The sequence below is a fragment of the Hyposmocoma kahamanoa genome, unplaced genomic scaffold, assembly GCF_003589595.1.
Source record: "Hyposmocoma kahamanoa isolate Upper Pololo Valley unplaced genomic scaffold, ASM358959v1 76, whole genome shotgun sequence".
Classification (NCBI taxonomy): Eukaryota; Metazoa; Arthropoda; class Insecta; order Lepidoptera; family Cosmopterigidae; genus Hyposmocoma; species Hyposmocoma kahamanoa.
The window spans coordinates 9849826-9868739 of NW_020653900.1; the positions used below are offsets into that span (position 1 = coordinate 9849826).

Consider the following 18914-nt stretch of genomic DNA (forward strand, 5'->3'; position numbering starts at 1 on the left):
TAATATTGATCAAAAACGCCAAGTTTTAGGCAGCAGCAAGGTATTTGTTTTTGGGAGAACTTCTTTGACGGACTGCTGTTGTGGAGATCATACCTGAGGTGAAAAAAACAATCATTGACAACCAAAAAAGCAGAGCATAATATTATTAGAGCATATAAAAACACACAAAATGTTAATAAAGGGCTCCCTGTGTTCCTCGTCCTATTAACCTTAAATCTCTTCTCTTTATGTGTTGTAATAGTATCTACTTTCAAGTTCTTCGACGTCTTCTCTTCTGCCAGCAATGTCACCTACAAATGACAGCAAATGTAGATACGTCACCTGACAACCTTGTAGGACTTGGAGAATGTCATGTCCTACCGTTCCCAATATTTTTTATTTAATTTTTATGTAAAAGTAACATAGGATCGCATTTTCCTATAACATTTTCGACGTTGTTATTTTGTTTTAATTTTCCTTTATATTCAAAGTGTTTTTCTTTTTAAAAGTCGAATTTAAGCTTTAAAATATTTGCTGGGTTTATCGTTTTATTTTGTATAATAATTTTTGTTCATTTTTTAAAAATAATTTAACAAACATACCATTAGAATCACAAAACTACACACAAGTGTGATAAAAAGATTTCCTATGAAATCTTTATTCTTCCTTTTTCACAGACAAAGATATTTGCAAATAGGCATGCTAAAACCTTAGACATAGTAGAAAGTGATGTCAATAAGTGCTCTATTGTCCTTACTTATGCTTGTACAATTGTCAACAAGTGAAGACCAGCCGGAAGATGCTCCGTATTGTGCTCTGAGGTACCGACGTTTGTGCCAAGGCAAGGGACAACACGTTGCTTGCCAATTTTTTTCAGTAAGTATTCAAGCGTGTTTGAAATACATTCGATAAAGCGCAGCCAGTAAAAGTATTTTCCATTCAATTGCAAAATTACGATTGGAATTACCGAGACGCTGCAAAAATTCTCGAAGACGCTCGATCTGCTTTTTGGCTCGTATCTAGTTTGTACGTTATATAATTCACATAAAGATCATTATGCTATGATTACAGAAATTAACTAAGTATCATTTCCGTGCCAATGTAAGTTGAGCCCGTCTGGGGTTAATTTTATGGCCTCCATGTTAACTGGAGCTAAATCTAGTTTAGGAGTCGATGCAACCAACCCGGCTTTGGTTGATGCATAACTGTGAAAGCGTTGAATTAATAACTTTGGAAAAATATATAATAAAATTGAGTATTGATATACACTGATTAGTATACGGTGTGAAAACACGATTCCGAAAAATTTTCACGATAGAAAAAAAAACACAAACTTACCACGAAATTTTACAAGTAAGCCGCTGTATTCAATAGATACATTATACCAATGATTTTTTTTATATCAACTGAACTAAATAGAACACGTATACAACCGATATACAACGATACATTATATTTTTAAAATAGCTTTAATTTCGTTTATAAAAAAAATAATTCTGAAATAAAACCAGTGTCCCTGTCACTCGACGCGCACATTAGAACCCATTCAGTACGGGAAAAGTTAAAATTCGAGCTGAGTTAGTAGTATTGACTCAAGAAATAGTAGGTATACAGTACAAACCGACGGGACCTTGGAATACTCACGCAGCCTTTCCTTTCTACAGCAAACACGAAAATATAAGAACTCGATAGGTTATTGATACGTGAAGCGCACTATAAGTTTCCGGAATGAATAAGAAAACAATACTATAAATGGTCAGAAATGAATTTATAGTTTCTCAAAATAATCTCTGTTAGCGTTAATGCACTCTTTCATACGAATGAACCAATTTTGAACATTTATGCCACTCCTCCGTGACAATCTCTGAAATTCATACTCTTTGACAGCCTCTTCAGGTGATGAAAATCGTTGACCGCGTAACTGGTTCTTAATTTTTGGAAATAAATAAAAGTCACAAAGTGCCAGGTCGGGACTGTACGCGGGATGGCTCATAAGGTCAACGTTGTTCACCATCAAAAATTCATTTGTCTGCCTGGCCGTGTGAGAACTGGCATTATCGTGGTGCAAGATGATACGGCGTTTACGGTTATTTTTACGGAGTTTGGCAATAACTTCCGGCAAACAAATGGTTGTGTACCAATCACTATTCACGGTACAACGATTCTCCAAAGCAACAGTAGCCACGTGTTCAGCTTTATTAAAAAAAGAAACACTTTGGTTGGTTTCGGCTGATCTCGAAAGACCCATGCGCTCGATTGCTGCTTTGTTTTGGGATCGTAACTATAAATCCATGTTTCGCCACCTGTTACTATGTCCCACACCAAATTTGACGCCCCTTCGTTGAATCTGGTAAGCATGGCATTGCACCAAGTGATGCGATCCGTTTTTTGAAGAACGTTTGTTGTAAAAATAAGTGACATTCAGATGAAATAAACTGTATTCTACAGCCAAAGAGTTCCATTTTCAAATGTTGTAAGTACTTTTTAAATATTGCTTATGTAAGTGGCTAGTTCCGGAAACTTATAGCGCGTGATATGCTTAGGATAACCTTAAACCTGTTTAGATAATTTGTAAGTATTTTTTTATTCGCAGTCCGTGCCTGGCGAGGCGTGTCAGAATTTCACCAAAATCAAATTCGACAATGACCTAAAACATTTTATTATTCATTATATAAACAGGTGAGTTCTACAGATTTTCATAGATTTTTTAAAACCCGATGCAAAAGAGGGACTATACAAGTTGGAAACCTTTGTCTTTATAAATAATTGTCTGTGGCATCGTTGTTCTCAAACGGATCAAACCGATTTCAAAGCGGTTTTTGTTATTTATTTTATTTATTTATTATGAATCGGGATGGTCCTTAGCTATGTTTGTAGAATATCTGTTTAAAAACTTATCAGCGCTTTTCCTATAGCATATACCTAGCAGACTTTCTTAACCTGTGGTCCATGGACCCCTAAGAGGTTCGTGTAATGAACGCCGGGGGTCCATGGTGAGCCAACGATGCATTAATATAAAAATTAGTACACAATATTTTGTGAATAAATAGGTACAGTGCGCCTTTTCACGGCCATCCATTATTGGAGCGAGCGAAACGCGCGTAAGTAAGTGTCTTTATCGTCAACTAATCATGGTTCTTATTCAGCATAATGCAGCAGCAATCGTCATACCAACTATTCATATGTAAAGTTTAATCGCAAACAATAAAAGCTGGTAGAAACTAACCTTGGTTTTATTATTTTTTTGGAAAGCTCCGTGGGCTCTTTGAAATTTTGAGTGGCGTCCGTGACTAGAAAAAGATTACAAAACCCTGGTAAATAGGGATGGATCTCAGTCATAAAATGGATATTTATAGCGATACGACGGTATAATAATAATAACAGCCAACGTGTCACAGCCAATTTTTAACCGACTTCAAAAAAGGAGGAGGTTCTCAATTCGACTGTATGTTCTTTATTTTTTTTTGTTTTTTTTTGTATGTATGTTACGCGATAACTCCGGTATTTGTGAACCGATTTTCATGATTCTTTTTTTGTTGGAAAGGGGGTACTTCCATAGTGGTCCTATTTCATTTTGAAGGAAATCATCAATCTCTAAGGGTGGCTGTTCACGCATGAAGATTCATTTTTATAAATAGCGCCTAACTTTAATTTAGGAGCAATTATTTTTAGCAATTATTTAGTTGATTTTGCTATTTCTCCAATTCAAGGCGTATTTCCCTCGATATACTTTGAGTAGTGTCGTAGTGAGAACCTATTTTTATTATCTCCAGTATCAAGTCCTGTATAGTGGCGAACTAGGGGATATTTCAATGAAACTTAGCAAATAGATGTAATTCCACGTACTTTTGAGGTCGGTTTTTTTAGTACTCTGTACTGAGATTATATAGAGCTGTAGACGTAGATTATTAAAAACCGATATCAAAAGTTTGGGGAATTACATCTATTTGCCAAGTTTTATCGAAATCGGTCTACGGAAAGTGAGTGAATGGTGAAATCCAATAAACCGGATTCATCCCCTGATTTGCCACCCTTAGAGGGCGAATATTTTCTTCAATAAATTTATTAATGAGACCATTACTGTGGTATCATCTTTCCAACAAAAAAGTATCATCGAAATCGGTTCACAAATGACGGAGTAAACGCGTAACATACACACAAAAAAAATGCAATCGAATTGAGAGCCTCTACCTTTTTTGAAGTCGGTTAAAAACAAACTTACTGTGTGTGTTTACAGACGAAGACAACGGCTAGCGTCAGGAATTGAAAGAGTGCGGGGAGGGGCACACATTCCAAAGCCGCAAGTCATGTTGCAAGTGGTCAGTGCACTTTTGAATTTTAAATATTGACTTACAATTTTTATAGTCACAAATAACGTCATCGTTTACAAATCAATTGTTGAATTCCAGGCGTGGGACCGCGAACTAGCCTACTTAGCACAGAGGCTCGCCAACCAATGCAACTTCGTACATGACGATTGTAGAGCGACAGGTAAAATTATCTCACGCAATATCTTATTATCAATATCTCAACTTATATACTACTACTATTACGCGTATCAAATCTGCGTAATTGTCGTGGCAACCAAATTATCAGTAATTATCAGTCCGTAGACAACATAAATTAAACTGTGCAAAAATGAAAATCATAGCCATTGCAATAATAAAGTAATAACGTTAAATCCTTTTCCTCTGAAATGTTGGTTTAGTTAAGCAGATACGCGCGTTTTACCAATACTACATATGCGGATTTGCACTATCCCCGACGAAATGTAACTAATAACATTCAAATGTAACTAACAATATCGCTTAAGGTAGCTAACTTTAGTCATTATTAAGTCTTGTTTAACATATAATTATAATGTACAATCTTCCTTATGTGAGAGTGAATAAATAAATAAATAAATAAAATAAATGTCGATTGACACTTGACTATAGTACAAATAAAGGCTCATTTTATTTATTAACCTGTGATTTGAATTGTTTCATCATCATTCGAGCTTCACTGTTACTCAACATGGTATTCTTATAGGTATTGCAACAATAGTGTTTAGTATATTACGTCCTTAGGTTGCATTTTCAAAACTATGTTCTTTTATGATCCCATATAAAAATATATGACTTTCTTTCGTATGCCATTAGTAAGTACACACAGGCCATAACTACGAAACACCCATTAAGACGTACCCCTGGTATTGGTAATTAAACCACGTCAAAAGTGTTTTTATAAAAATCATAAAAATAATACTACTTGAAACAAACTATGTATATCTATGTGAAATTGTATAACTTTCCTATATAATCATAAAAAGATCTCAACTAATTTCGTACATAATAAAGAATAGTGGCCTTATTACATCAAGGGTGCGAAATATGAGTACTATAATAGGCAGGTATTGCTGTCTTTATGTGATGCAAATTGTAAGCTTGATTACAATAAATTTGAATATACGTGTTCCATACTTTTTATTGATTAATGTTTTGAAATTAGATAGATAGATGTATAGATAACACTTCAGCACAAATACAAACAGAAACAAAATTTACAATCACTTCTCAAATTATAACACAAAAAAGCACATAGCACATACATTGTAACTTAATACACGTTTATACAAAACAAAAAAATATATAAAACATAAAAATATAGAGAAAGAGATAAACAAAATGCTGTCAGAAAAACAAAAATTTGTGAGTGACTACAGTTTGTGCTGAAATGGACCTGACTCAGTATAAATACTGGAGACCGTGAGAAGTCAAACAGTACCGGTTTTCTGACAGTGCGATATGGTGAGCGATCGTAACCCAACCCAACTAAATGCTTTTTCACCCCCAGTGCGTTATCCATACGCGGGTCAAACGGTAGGCGAAGTGAAATGGCGAAGGTCCAGAGAATCCGACACTCAGAGCGCCCAGCGCGCGATCAGGCGTATCTTCGACGCGTGGTGGGGGGAGAAGCGGCGCGTCCAACCTAAACACCTTATACAACCCTTCAGAATTACTAGTCGGTAAAGAAAATCAGTCACTTTTGTCACGTCTTGCGCGTTCTAGTTTTATAACGTTAACGTTAATAGCAGTAGAGCTCCTCGTGAAAGAGTTTGTTTTTTTACCATGAGGGCGCAATCAAGGCACATGGGAAATTTCTACTTAGGTATCTCTTACCACAAACACAATAATAAACACGTCTACTATTTATGTCATTTTTAAATATCTAGCAACTCCTACAATTCTATAATTAACGGCACTTGCGACGACACGCGTTATGCAACGCGACAGCAACCGCTACAATTCTATAATTGTTGGTCAATGGTATTTGCGATGACATGCATTAAGCAACGCGACAACAGCAACCGCTACAATTCTACAATTCATCGTCAATGGTACTTGCGACGAAATGAGTTAAGCAACGCGACGGCAACCGCTACAATTCTAGAATTAATGGTCAACGGTAGTTGTGACGACGCGCGTTATGCAACGCGACAGCAACCGCTACAATGCAACGCGAGTGTACAACGAGATTATGTGAATGTGTGCGTCTTTACACGGCGCACGGCGGGCGTGCACACATAATTATACAAGCCGGGCTGGTACGTTTGTATGGAGTTACTGTACTTGTTTTATTTATAGTACGCTTTTTTATCTAGTGACGGGACGATCAGGTCGTGCGCCTGATGGTAAGCTTTACGCCAGTCCTTAACAGTTGCAGTGCCAGTCGCAAAGATCTGAGAGGCAGTGCCACTACGCCCGTCACCCTGAGACATAAGTTGACAAGTCTCATGTACCTGTAATTTCAACAGCACCCTTACCCTTCAATACCTGAATACACAGTAATGCTGACATTACTGCTTGGCGGCAAAAACATGTAAGGTGGCAGTATTTCCCTGGACGAACTCTTTCACAAGGAGCTCTACTGCTACTAATGCTGAAAGTCTGTAATTTTTTCACGTCTAAATCATCATTTTAATACCAAATTATAAACCTTAATAATAGGGGCAACGTATTTGGGCATTTCACCCAACTAGCTGTCTGGAACCTCTGCGCAGTTGGCTGCGGGGCGGTCAGACACGTAGACAAGTACCCTCGACTGCTGCTCGTCTGCGATTTCTCACACACGAACATGCTCGGTCAAAAGACTATCAATCCCGGGCCTTTGGCCAAATGTCCGTTGCACACCGTTCGGAAATCAAGATCTCTTTATCCGCTTCTCTGTGTTCCGGTAAGAATTATCTGTACTATTTCTCAATCTGTTGATTTCCAAATACAATCAAAACTAAAATGCAAACTCCCGTGTAAATATACAGTTACAGACCTACCGCTTAACTAAGAGTGGGTTACAGACAGCGACTTTTAGCAGCGATGATTGCATCGATACAAACGCGCGATTGCATCGATGCAATCGCCTACAAATCCCAAGGGAAGCGACCTCGTTATTGCCTTATTAGTCCTTCCCCTAGTGGACTCAACGTTATGTGCACATAGGTATGTGTCATCGAAATTAATCTAAATCTACTTCTAAACTCCCAAATCTTATTATCCGTAGGGCTTTATTTGCCTAGGTTACTTTACATACTTTGATTCCAAGTTTTGTTGTACTGTGTTTCTCGAAATATGTTCAAAAAAAAAATCGTGGGCGAAATCGGCAAATACGGAGTTTGGTATAATTACATATTTTTTACACATTTCGATGTAAAAAATCTTTTTAGACAAAAAGGAGCCAACTGCACACAACAAATTTGTGCATTCTGACTATTAAGGATGCAGATTACGATTCGATTTTTATGAAAATCGATTTAGATTGATACGATATAACGATTTTTGTATCGATTCATTTCAATGCGATTTTCAAGCGAATCGGTTCAATAGAAAGGCAAGTCGCATCGTCTCGATTAGAAAGCAATAAACAAAACTCGATATACAACACATATTGAGTTGTAAATAGGTCTTGACCTCGCTTTTGGGCGTTAATGGATTTTAACCCGATTTAAACCCGGCTTAACAAAGCACCGGGTGAAACCCGGGCACTTACCCATATCTGGTTACACCTGTTTCAATCTTAAGGTCCATGATGCTGCTGACACAAAAGCCAACGAAGGTTACCAAGAAACTAATTACTCTGACGATCCATATGAAGACATAGAAGAAGAGTACGGAAGTGAAGATGCGATAACGACAGCCACTGAATTGAATTCGCACAACGTTCCCTTCCAGGAGAATTACAATTCTACAGAAGCAAAAGCTCTTATTGTTAATCCTTCTGAAGGAAGACTTGAGTTAGTTGAAGACTATACGGGTAAGTTGAAATAGATTGCAAAAATATTATTGATAGATTTCATTTGTCGGTGTCAATAACATTGCGCTTTATAGATTTAAAAGGGACAGCATACGTACTAAAAATTCAGATCGTTGCTTTGGATTAAAAATCATTATTAGTATGTGTGGCGCACTATAAGTTTCCGGAATGAATAAGAAAAAAATACTGTAAATGATCAGAAATGAATTTATTGTTTCTCAAAATATTCTCCGTTAGCGTTAATGCACTTTTTCATGCAAACGAACCAATTTTGAAAACATTTATGCCACTCCTCCGTGACAATCTCTGAAATATATTTTTCATACTTTTCGACAGCCTCTTCAGGTGATGAAAATCGTTAACCACGTAAATGGTTCTTAATTTTTGGAAATAAATAAAAGTCACAAAGTGCCAGGTCGGGACTGTACGCGGGATGGCTCATAAGTAACGTTGTTCACCTTCAAAAATTCATTTGTCTGTTTGGCCGTGTGAGAACTGGCATTATCGTGATGCAAGATGATACGGCGTTTACGGTTATTTTTACGGAGTTTGTCAATAACTTCCGGCAAACAAATGGTCGTGTACCAATACACTATTCACGGTACAACGATTCTCCAAAGCAACAGTAGCCACGTGTCCAGTTTTATTAAAAAAAGAAGCAATCATCCGCTTAGAGGCACTTTCCACGCGCGCCACTTTTGGTTGGTTTCATGGATCATACGGTGCATAGCATCGATGTTTTTCTAGTTCACAGCAGTGGACGGGCGACCATCACGAAATTCGTCACTGAGATTCACACCCCCGCGTTTCAATTCTGCAAATCAGCCATAAATAGTCATCTTGCATGGTGCTTCATCGCCAAAAGCAGTTTGAAGCCGAGCGAAGCTCCGCTGAGCTGTGAAATTACACTTAAAGTCGTAGAAAATCATACTACCAAAAATTTTGACGAATTAAATCCATGGTGATGTAGACAACCAATTTCTGAAAGATGCCACAATGTAAAAACAAGTGACAGTCAGATGAAATAAACTGTATTCTACAGCCAAAAAGGTCTATTTTCAAATGTTGTAATTACTTTTTAAATATTGTTTATGTAAGTGGCCACTTCCGGAAACTTATAGTGCGCCCTATGTAATTTGCACTGATCATCGAGTCTGAACATTCTAAGTATTAGGTATAGGTAATATAACAATATTCTATTCACTCTTGTTGACATACGTCACCATTTCGCTAACTAAGTTCACATTGCTCTTATTTTGTGTATAGTGTTCTTATTTTGTATTGTAGTGCTCTTATTTTGTATTTTGTGTATAGTGTTGGGCTATGAAAAAACTCAATTTTGAAAAAATAATGTTTTTCGAAAAAAAAAAAATTATGTAAATAATTTTCCTATATTTTTCCACATTTTACAGTGACCTGTCGAACTTTGAAGATACTGAACTCAAATATGAGAATTTGCAAAAATAAGTCAAGCACGGTTTAGAAAATAACATTTAGGAATGTTTATTCAATTTTGTTTTATAATTCGTGCTAAATAAAACATTAGAAGATTAAACGTAGAACATAAAATGAGTCTGCAAATCACATTTCTCCAATTTTTGAAAAATGTTTTAGAAAAATTTCCACTATTTAATATTTTTCGGAAAACTACCTAAAGCTTGTTTTTAATAAGTTTTCGTGAACTTCATTGCGTTCAGGTATTTTTAGCGATATTTTTTTCAGCGTGTGGATTCTAATTAATTCGTAATGTACAGCATTGTAGTTTCAGCAAAACCAAAGAGCGAAAAGGACAGGGCGAAGATTAATATTATGAAAAAGAAGAAAGCTTTTAGTCCAGTTTCGGATATAAGGAGTTCGCACAAGAAGATCGACGAGACTGAAGATGACGATTATACTACGCGAAGAGGTATCACAGGCCTTAGTGTAAATTTGTAATCATTCAAACTTAACTACCGCGTTTGCGTTAAGATTTTAATTTAGATCTTAATTATTTTATGTTTAAGGTTTAAATTAAAATCTTAACGCAAACGCGATAGTTAAGGTTACATATTTGATAATCTACCTACACTAAGCGCCCAATTACACGACGCGAAAGATTTCGCGCGGCCGCCGCACGGAGACCGCCCAGTTACCACGCTTTCCCGTACATTAATGGTGAATCAGAATTCTAGTTAGGAAACAACATTTAAATTCCTCTGATTAATACAACCGCGCGGTCGCCGCGTAGACCAAAGACAAGCCAGTCTCGCCCGCGCGCCCGGGTTACTCATTTAAGTTAAAACGTAAAAGCTAAATAATGGGCATTACATCAGAAACCTTCACATTTGTGAACGATGTCCACGGCAGCACCAGTTGGCTTGACACTAGTTGGTATCTCATTCTGCGTAGCAGTGTGTATCAGATGTGAAGGTACAATAAGATTGTACGTGGTCGGATCACTTCCCCTTAGAGATAAATTGTAATATGAGAAAAATAAGACCGCAGAATATTCAGACAATAATAATCATAATAATGTAATATGGTGTAACATGGACAGTCAACAAGAAGTGCAGTATCATAATCTGTGCAACGAGCAATTTAAGTTAATGAATTTCCCGGTAGAATTTTCTGAGTGTTGTGACGGTACGTGTAATGAATTGCAGCATAGACCAGCTATAGACCATATGTACAAAAAAATATTATTACAATTTGTGAAGCAGCTGCGCAGACTTATAGGTGGGAGCCCAGAATCGTAACCGTGTCATGGTGGGCTGGAATAGGCATGTACACTGTTTTCATCGAGTGGCAAGACTTCATTTTCAGGATTGGTTGCTACATGGTAAACCTAGTTGTGGACCTTTTTATGAAAATATAACACAGTCTCGGCGTATTTTTAAAGCAAAACTAAAGTGGTGTTAAAATAATACCGAGCAAATAAAAATGGATATTCTTGCTTCACATCATACTAATAAAAATTTTAAAAATTTCTAGACGTGCACTAAAAATCTAAAAGATAAATCTAGCGTTCCTTTAAATGTAGATGGTGTGAATGAACCCGTGCCATTGCTGACATGTTTAGGCGTCACTTCCAGGTTGAACCAGCGCTCGGAGCCTGCGTGCCGCTGGAGCTCGAAACTAATCCATCAGTTGTCTGTCTTGCCTACATTTAAGGCTAAAGAGGTGGCTTCCGTAATTAAACACATGACAAGGAGTAAGCCCTTACGGCACGATGGGCTTTGCGTCGAGCGCCTGCAGCATGCAGGCATGCATTCATCTGCCGAGAGTCTTACCCATGTTATACTTTTTGTGTAAGACATGATTTGACAGACGAATGTATGAAAACGGTGGTTGTGCCAATAATCAAAGATAAAACCAGTGACTCTTCTGATAACAGCAACTATAGACCCATCCCACTGGCCACTATTATTTCTAAAGTGCTGAACAGTTTGCTTGATGGAATAGTGGGCAGTCATCTGAGGCTAAATGATGCACGGTTTGGCTTCAGATCAGGTTTATCCACTGAGTCTGTAATATTGTATCTCAAGCATACTGTCCGGTACTACACCGACAGAAATATGTAAGCCGGTGTACGCCAGCTTTCTAGACCTGTCAAAAGCTTGTGATTTGGTATCCTATAAGTTGCCCTGGCATAAAATGACACTACTTCTATTCACAGACAACAGAAACTACTATTCCTCATGAGATTATCGGGATCTTCGATTATTAGCGCAACAACCAAACAAATTTTGTTAGATGGTCGGGAGCTGTTTCCAGTGCATACCAGTTAAGGTGTGGAGTGAGACAAGGAAGGTTATATCTTATCGGGGAACTAAATAAATAAATAAATAAATGTACTCAGCGGTACCGCAGTCGGCTGTTCCATAGACGGACAGTGCATATACAATATTAGTTACACCGACGATATAGTGTTGCTGGGTCCGTCTATACGTGCTGTCAGGAAACTTCTAGCTACAACGTCCAGCTAGCGGCTAATATTGTAGATAGAGTTACAAGAATTGGAGAGGATGTGGGTTACATTTTTCTGTTTCTAATGGAGCAATAAACATGTTTAACGTAACTCCACTTATGCCATTCTTCCATGAGGGGTGCGATATGTTCATGAGTACATATATGAAATGTCAAATTTTGTTTCAGTAAAAGCAACCTTTGTTAGCGAAGAACAGAGCGGAAACGAACACGTCTTTAAAAGCAATAATAGAGATTTTTATAAACAAAATCGACATGAATGGAGGTTGGTGTACTATTGTTATAGGTAAAGAGTATTTCAAGGTTGACATTTAAGATTTAAATTCAACCTTATTCCGCTTAGCATTCAAAGTATAAAGTGTCAAACTTGTGGTCTTGTCTCACACCATATCATAAGGGCGCTTTCAAATTAGACGCTTGTAGAAGTACTGCAGTGGCGCCCTTGTGGCGCTGCAGCCGCACCACTACTAAGTACTAATTTTCATACAATATTTAGAAGCGCAACTGCAGCGCCTCTGTCGCACCACTTTTGTAGACTAGATATTGTTTTATTTTATTTTATTTTTATTTTATTTATTGGAAGACCAACGGCTATCTTATAGAATAAAAAACTTAAATAATACATTTTGATTTGAAATTATTGAGCGTTAAATTACAACTAAACTATTATGACGCATTACGAACTATGGGTAAATATACAACACTTACAAATTCACTTTCCTATCAAAAAACAAATTACTCATTAGACGCTTCACCGATGCAACACTAGTGTTAAACAGGTCAATATCAACCTGTCTGGATAGTTGGTTAAAGCTGTTACCAGCACGCAAGAGATATGCATTTCGCCGATAGTTCGAGGAGGCCGAAGGTATATGTAAAGGCGAATTAAACCTAAGGGTCTTTGTGTGGGCTCTAAAGAAGATTTGGACACAAGTTCTGGGGAGTCTACTGCACCAGAAGCAATTTTTCTTAAAAATACTAAGTCTGCAATCTGGCGTCGCTTCTCTAGTGGCAAGAGACGATGTTTCCTACATATTTCAAGATACCGGCTTGAATCATACCTCTTCCTTGTTCGATAACATAAATACTTAATGAATCTCTTTTGCACGTTTTCAATTCGTGATATATATGTAAGATACTGCGGGCTCCACACCTGCGATGCGTATTCAAGGTGGCTGCGTACAAGTGAGCAATATAAAATTTTTAGTGTCTTAGCCTGATGGAAATCTCTGGAGTTACGCATCACAAATCCAAGACTCTTTGAGGCTTTTGAAACGATCGAATCGATCGTTTCAAAAGCCTCAAAGTTTCGATTGTATGAGAGTTGGCAGTGGCGCGGCTGCAGCGCCACAGTGGCACCACAGATGCGCCACTGCGTCTAATCTGCAGGCGCCCTAACACTCAAATAGAAATCGTATCTAAATAAAAAATTAATTAACGCTAGAGAAATACTGAAAAAGGCAAACACCAACAAGCTAGCACAAAAATTTGATACTTTAAACATCTTGTCTGGCATATCGAGTTCTTAGGGTTTCGCGATTGTTACACATAGGAAATGAAACTAGTTTGTTGGTATGTTTGAAAAAACAAATATACGCGATTTAAATCCGGAAAAATAGTTTCATTACCCTTCTCGTTTGGCAATTAAATGTATTATCTTAGTACTTGTGAAAATAGACATTCGTTGAACGATAAAAAATATTAGTCGTTCAGAAATTTGAAATAACTATTTATAATTTTTTTTTGTTTATTTTATAAAACCAAATGACGGAAAGAACGTGGTAGTAAGCGACACGTTTATCCATAACAGTTGCCACTCAGAGCTTTAAATTGCAAAGATCTTAGGGGCACTGCCGCTGCTCCCGTCACCTTGAGATATAAGTTGACAAGTCCCGTGGGCCTGTAATTTCACCAGCACCCTTATCCTTCCAAACCGGAACGCAGTAATGCTCACATTACTGCTTGGCGGCAGTACTTCTCTGGACGAACTCTTTCACAAGGAACTCTACTGCTGCTAAATTACAAGGGAATGAGAGTTTGTGACGATGATGTCACTCCGTAATGGCGTAATACAAGTTACATAATTTTATTATAGTGGGATTATTTATTTGAGATAACAAACTATCATTAACCAATGAAACTTTGAAACACAATGTTGCCGTGTGTATTTTATTGAATATCGATGATTTTCTACCATGACATATATTTTTTGGAAAATACTCCATTAGTTTGTTGTTGTTATTGACGTAAACATCGAACAAAAACAAAAAACAACTCTTCGATCCGCCTGGACACGAACCAACGACTTATTCGCCAAACCGGGGCTATGGCTCGCCCAACCGAGCTATAACACTGCCCAGTAATGTCAGTAAAATCAATTAATTCATGTAAATTCTTAATCAACCGTTAATTTAGTTTTTCTTCAACAGACCAAGTCATAGATGGACGCAGCAACAAAGAAACCGACCTGACAGGTAAATAATTTCAATTGCATCTGACTGAAAATCTACTAAAAGTCGTCAAATAACCTCACACTTCTACACTCACAAACACACACGCACACACACAAAGACACACACTCACTCACGCACTCACTCACTCACTCACGCGCTCACGCGCGCACACATAATTTGTTTTACTTAGTTTTTACTTCCACCTCAGTACTTTGTATCTCCTCATTAGTACTAACATGACTATCCTAGGGGTTGGGTGCCTGGAGACCCATATTACAAGCTCTGCTTAGTTTGGGCTCCAGTCTCCCACAATACATTACTCTAAGCTTACGTAATAATGTATATTTACTGTAATTGTAACGTTTCTTTGTATTGTGTTGTGGAGATAAATAAAGATATTTATTATTATTATTATTATTATTATTATTGTATTGATCCACATTAAAATTTGATAATTTCTGCCACAGTTCTGTATCTTAGACAGGCACAACATAAAGTATCTTTATATAAGTATAAACCTAAGCAAACCTAAGCGACCTAAGGGTCGCCTTCAAATTAGACGCGCTGCAGTCGCGGCACTATTAATTTTCATACAATACTTAGATTATTGCGCTACAGTCGCGTCACCGCAGCACTTGTACAAGCATCTAATTTGAAGGTGCCCTTAGTGTCTTTGGTTATATTTAGTATGTTTTAATTTTATTTTACTTTTGTTTTGTTTTGTTTATGTTTTAATGTTTCGATTACAATAACCCTTATTTGTAAAATACTAACAACCTCCCAGGACTATAATATTTCTATACTTCGCGTTACGCCCACTTTAGCGTTTACGTGGTCGTCCTTCCCAGACAATTATTCAACGTTGGTGGCCAAATTGGAGTCGACCGGTTCAGTGATCCATCAACCAACACTCGTATGTCAACGAAACGTAAGGTCTGCCGAAAACATCGCCGGTGAACGTGTTCAGGGGGCCAATCGCGCTATTTTCGCAAGGTTTAACCTTACAACATTTGAGGTTATGGTTTTGGTTAATTAATGGTTCTACCGACGCACAAAATGCAATCGCGCTATCAGTTTTAATGAACCTAAACCTCAGTTAAACCTCAAACTATAACCTCGTATTAAATTTTAAGAGACGTGCCTTGACTTCCTAAAACCGACTAAATTTTACCGTAAAACGCACTGAAATGTCAATATCTACGAATTCAAGTCTATAAAAGAGCGATTTAAAAAAGTGTGTAAAAGAAATGTCATTAAATTCTATTGTAAACAAACATATGAGTTGTCATTTGAACCAAATTAATTGAATTTAGTGTGTTGTTGTTGTAGATAAAACACACAGAGGTAAGTACCTACACATTGTTTTCCTGTTTTAATATTCTATTTAATAAAATAGTATCTTTTTATACAATCAAATAGGTACGCTAACTACTATTAATTTCGAAATGTTAGCAATGTAGAATTAATAATGATGCTCGTATTTCAGCCAGTGTGGATGCGGTCGGACGGCGAGCGACCACTGTAAGCCAGCTCCATCTTTGCTGGAGTTCGAATCGCACAGAGATTTGGCTTGAGAATGACTTCGCTCGGCGTTGTTCGCGCGTGTTATCAGCACGCCTTTGGTGCGAGTGTGTGGCTATTTTGTGGCCCCACAATAGATCCCAAAAGGTGAGCTATAATGCGAGGTAATAGGATACAGTGAGTGGATCACTCACCGTTATTGTACCAGAACTCATATCACTATAATATGCAATGTTATTATTGTTATTCAGGTATGGAATGGTATGAAAAGCAGGGTGAGAATCTACGCCACGTCGACTGCGGCAGAGGCCCTACCAACCTTCCTAAAGGACACCAACTCTAGCACAAAATAACTTCAAACATACAATTCAATAACAAAGTAACTTTCTCACTCTTTATTATTAATTAAAAAACAAAGTAACTTTCAATTTGAGCAAATTCTTTCCCACTCTTTATTCCATCACATCTATTATTTCGTTGACAGCGAGCTGATGAGCGTTGGAGCAGAGCCGGGTAGAATTCTTATGCATTGAGGAGCAGCGAGCATGCGAAGCATTCTTGCAGCAAGTGAATGCTGGCAGGGTGCAGGCTGAGGCAGCTATTATTTCTGCCAAAGCAGATGATCTGCATGCCCAATCCGCAGCTGCCATTTGCAAAGCAATTACCGAGTTGGTGCCTGCAGTTAACCATTTTGATAGACTATTTAACAAGAATGACAGGTTTGTTTTCAACATGTTTTCTTAATTCCTGCTGATGATATGTTCAATTGTGGAAATCTGAAAGAGCGTAAGGAACGAATGTCTAATCTGTAGACTTTTGTCCCCTTTATATTTCCACAGTGATATAAACATTTTTTTAAATGTATTTTGAAAAGGCCCCTAAACATTCTGGCGTTTATGTTGGCTTCATACTGTATGTATATAAATACCCATCCTGCTTTATCTGTCACTACTCTCATGAGAGGTATGGCACAGTCTTAAATTTAGGTCTCCAATCTTCCTATATACATATTTTTGTTTCAGACTTCTTTGAAGAATCAAAAGCAAGCTCGCTCCGGAAATGAAGGATGATTTGGGGTAGATTGAGGCAATAAATAAACTAAAAATACACTCTTTTTTTTATTTCAACCTCTTAAAAGTATACATCAATTTAGATATTAAGATAATAAACAATAACAATAGGTATACATCGTCATCTTAGAAGGAATACCTCATATTTCTATGTAATTTTTTAGGATGATGATAAAAATATGGTGTGAAGTATAGTAAATGCAATAATGTGTGTAGTTAGCATTTTAATTACTTAAATTATACCTCTTTTAGATACTATATTATTACATTATTAATTTTTATTCAACAAAAATCAGTAAAAACAAACTGAAAATGCATATGTGAGGCTTCACTGTAAGGGGACGATATGTTGTATAAAGTCAAGTGTTAAAAGAGATAAATTGTAACCTTGTAATATATTTTTATACAACTATACATATTTTACCTATACCTGTAATTTTAATTTGATAATAACAACAGGAAATAAGACAAGAACTAATAAATATGATGTACATTGTAAAGCTTATTTTCTCACCGCCTTTTAATAACCATCTCTTTCGGCATGCCTTTTAGGAAAGCTGCATATTCATAATAACTGGTTTATTTGAAGCAGCTACCGCTTGTGCCTCTCTGACACTGACTTGGGAAAGGGTGATAAGCACTTGCCAATGGGGGTCTGGTACGCCCCAGTTGTTAAAAACTATACGAGCTATTAAAATCTGTAACAAAATTAATAATGATTTACACAGTATAGAAATTTTGGTTATTATGCAAAACTGAGAACTTTCGGATTCCACTCAACCCTTACCTTTGTCTCCACATCCAATGCAACAGACCGTCCTTTAACGAGAATATGTAGGCATAGTTCTTCCACCAATCCTGAAATGAATTCCGTGGACAAACGGTATATCGTTTGCGGAATTTCTCCTCAGACATGTTAAATGTGATCGTCTTTCTATGCTTTTCTTTTATTTAAAGCCCGTTCTTAGGCCACATCCACCTCATAAACACTTTCCAAAACATTTAAGTAACCGTGGAACATCTTTTATATACGATAAACGTAGTGAAAAGTTACTCTCCATTAACTGCCACACAAACCTTGACCTTGCAAAGGTTAATCTATTCCCCCAAGGTTACATGTGAGGTTAAAATGTCAAAATATTTAGCGCGATACCAATTTGCAACATTTTAGGTTTTGGTTTTACGTTTGACAATTAGCGCGATACCAAATGTGCGTTACGTGTCACACGTCTAAGTTTTGGCTTAGGTTTTTGTTTTGACAGTTAGCGCGATACGAAATGTACACAACGTGTCAGATTGGCGAGGTTGGAGGTTTTGGTTAAACCTTTGACAATTAGCGCGATTGGCCCCCAGGAGAACCCGAGGCAGTCTATTACGCGCGCTTCGTTGCCCTAATAGAACACCCATTTTGATAATAAATTTTTACCATTTGTATACGTGTTGCTTGACGCAGTAGCTTGGCCATGATGTTTTGTCTTTAGTGACTGGAAATTGAACAACAGATTTGACAAAAGCAATTTCAACAATATGACCGCTATGAACCGTCAAAATCTGCCCGCTCTTGATGAAAAATCCTTTAATTGTGTAGGTAATAGGGGTTAAAGTATGAAATTGCCGATTTGTACTGAAAATCTAA

At 37.2% G+C, this 18914-nt stretch overlaps 1 protein-coding gene across 1 annotated transcript; it reads left to right on the forward strand.

Annotated features, from left to right (window-relative positions):
- Positions 1-738: 738 nt before the first annotated feature.
- On the forward strand, positions 739-14712 carry LOC113232619. The gene is made up of 10 exons (XM_026467390.1): positions 739-855; positions 2573-2658; positions 4217-4298; positions 4389-4470; positions 5815-5986; positions 6969-7194; positions 8037-8268; positions 10031-10174; positions 12403-12499; positions 14664-14712. Exons 1-10 carry the CDS (start codon positions 739-741, stop codon positions 14710-14712), a joined length of 1287 nt encoding a protein of 428 aa, XP_026323175.1.
- Positions 14713-18914: the final 4202 nt, after the last annotated feature.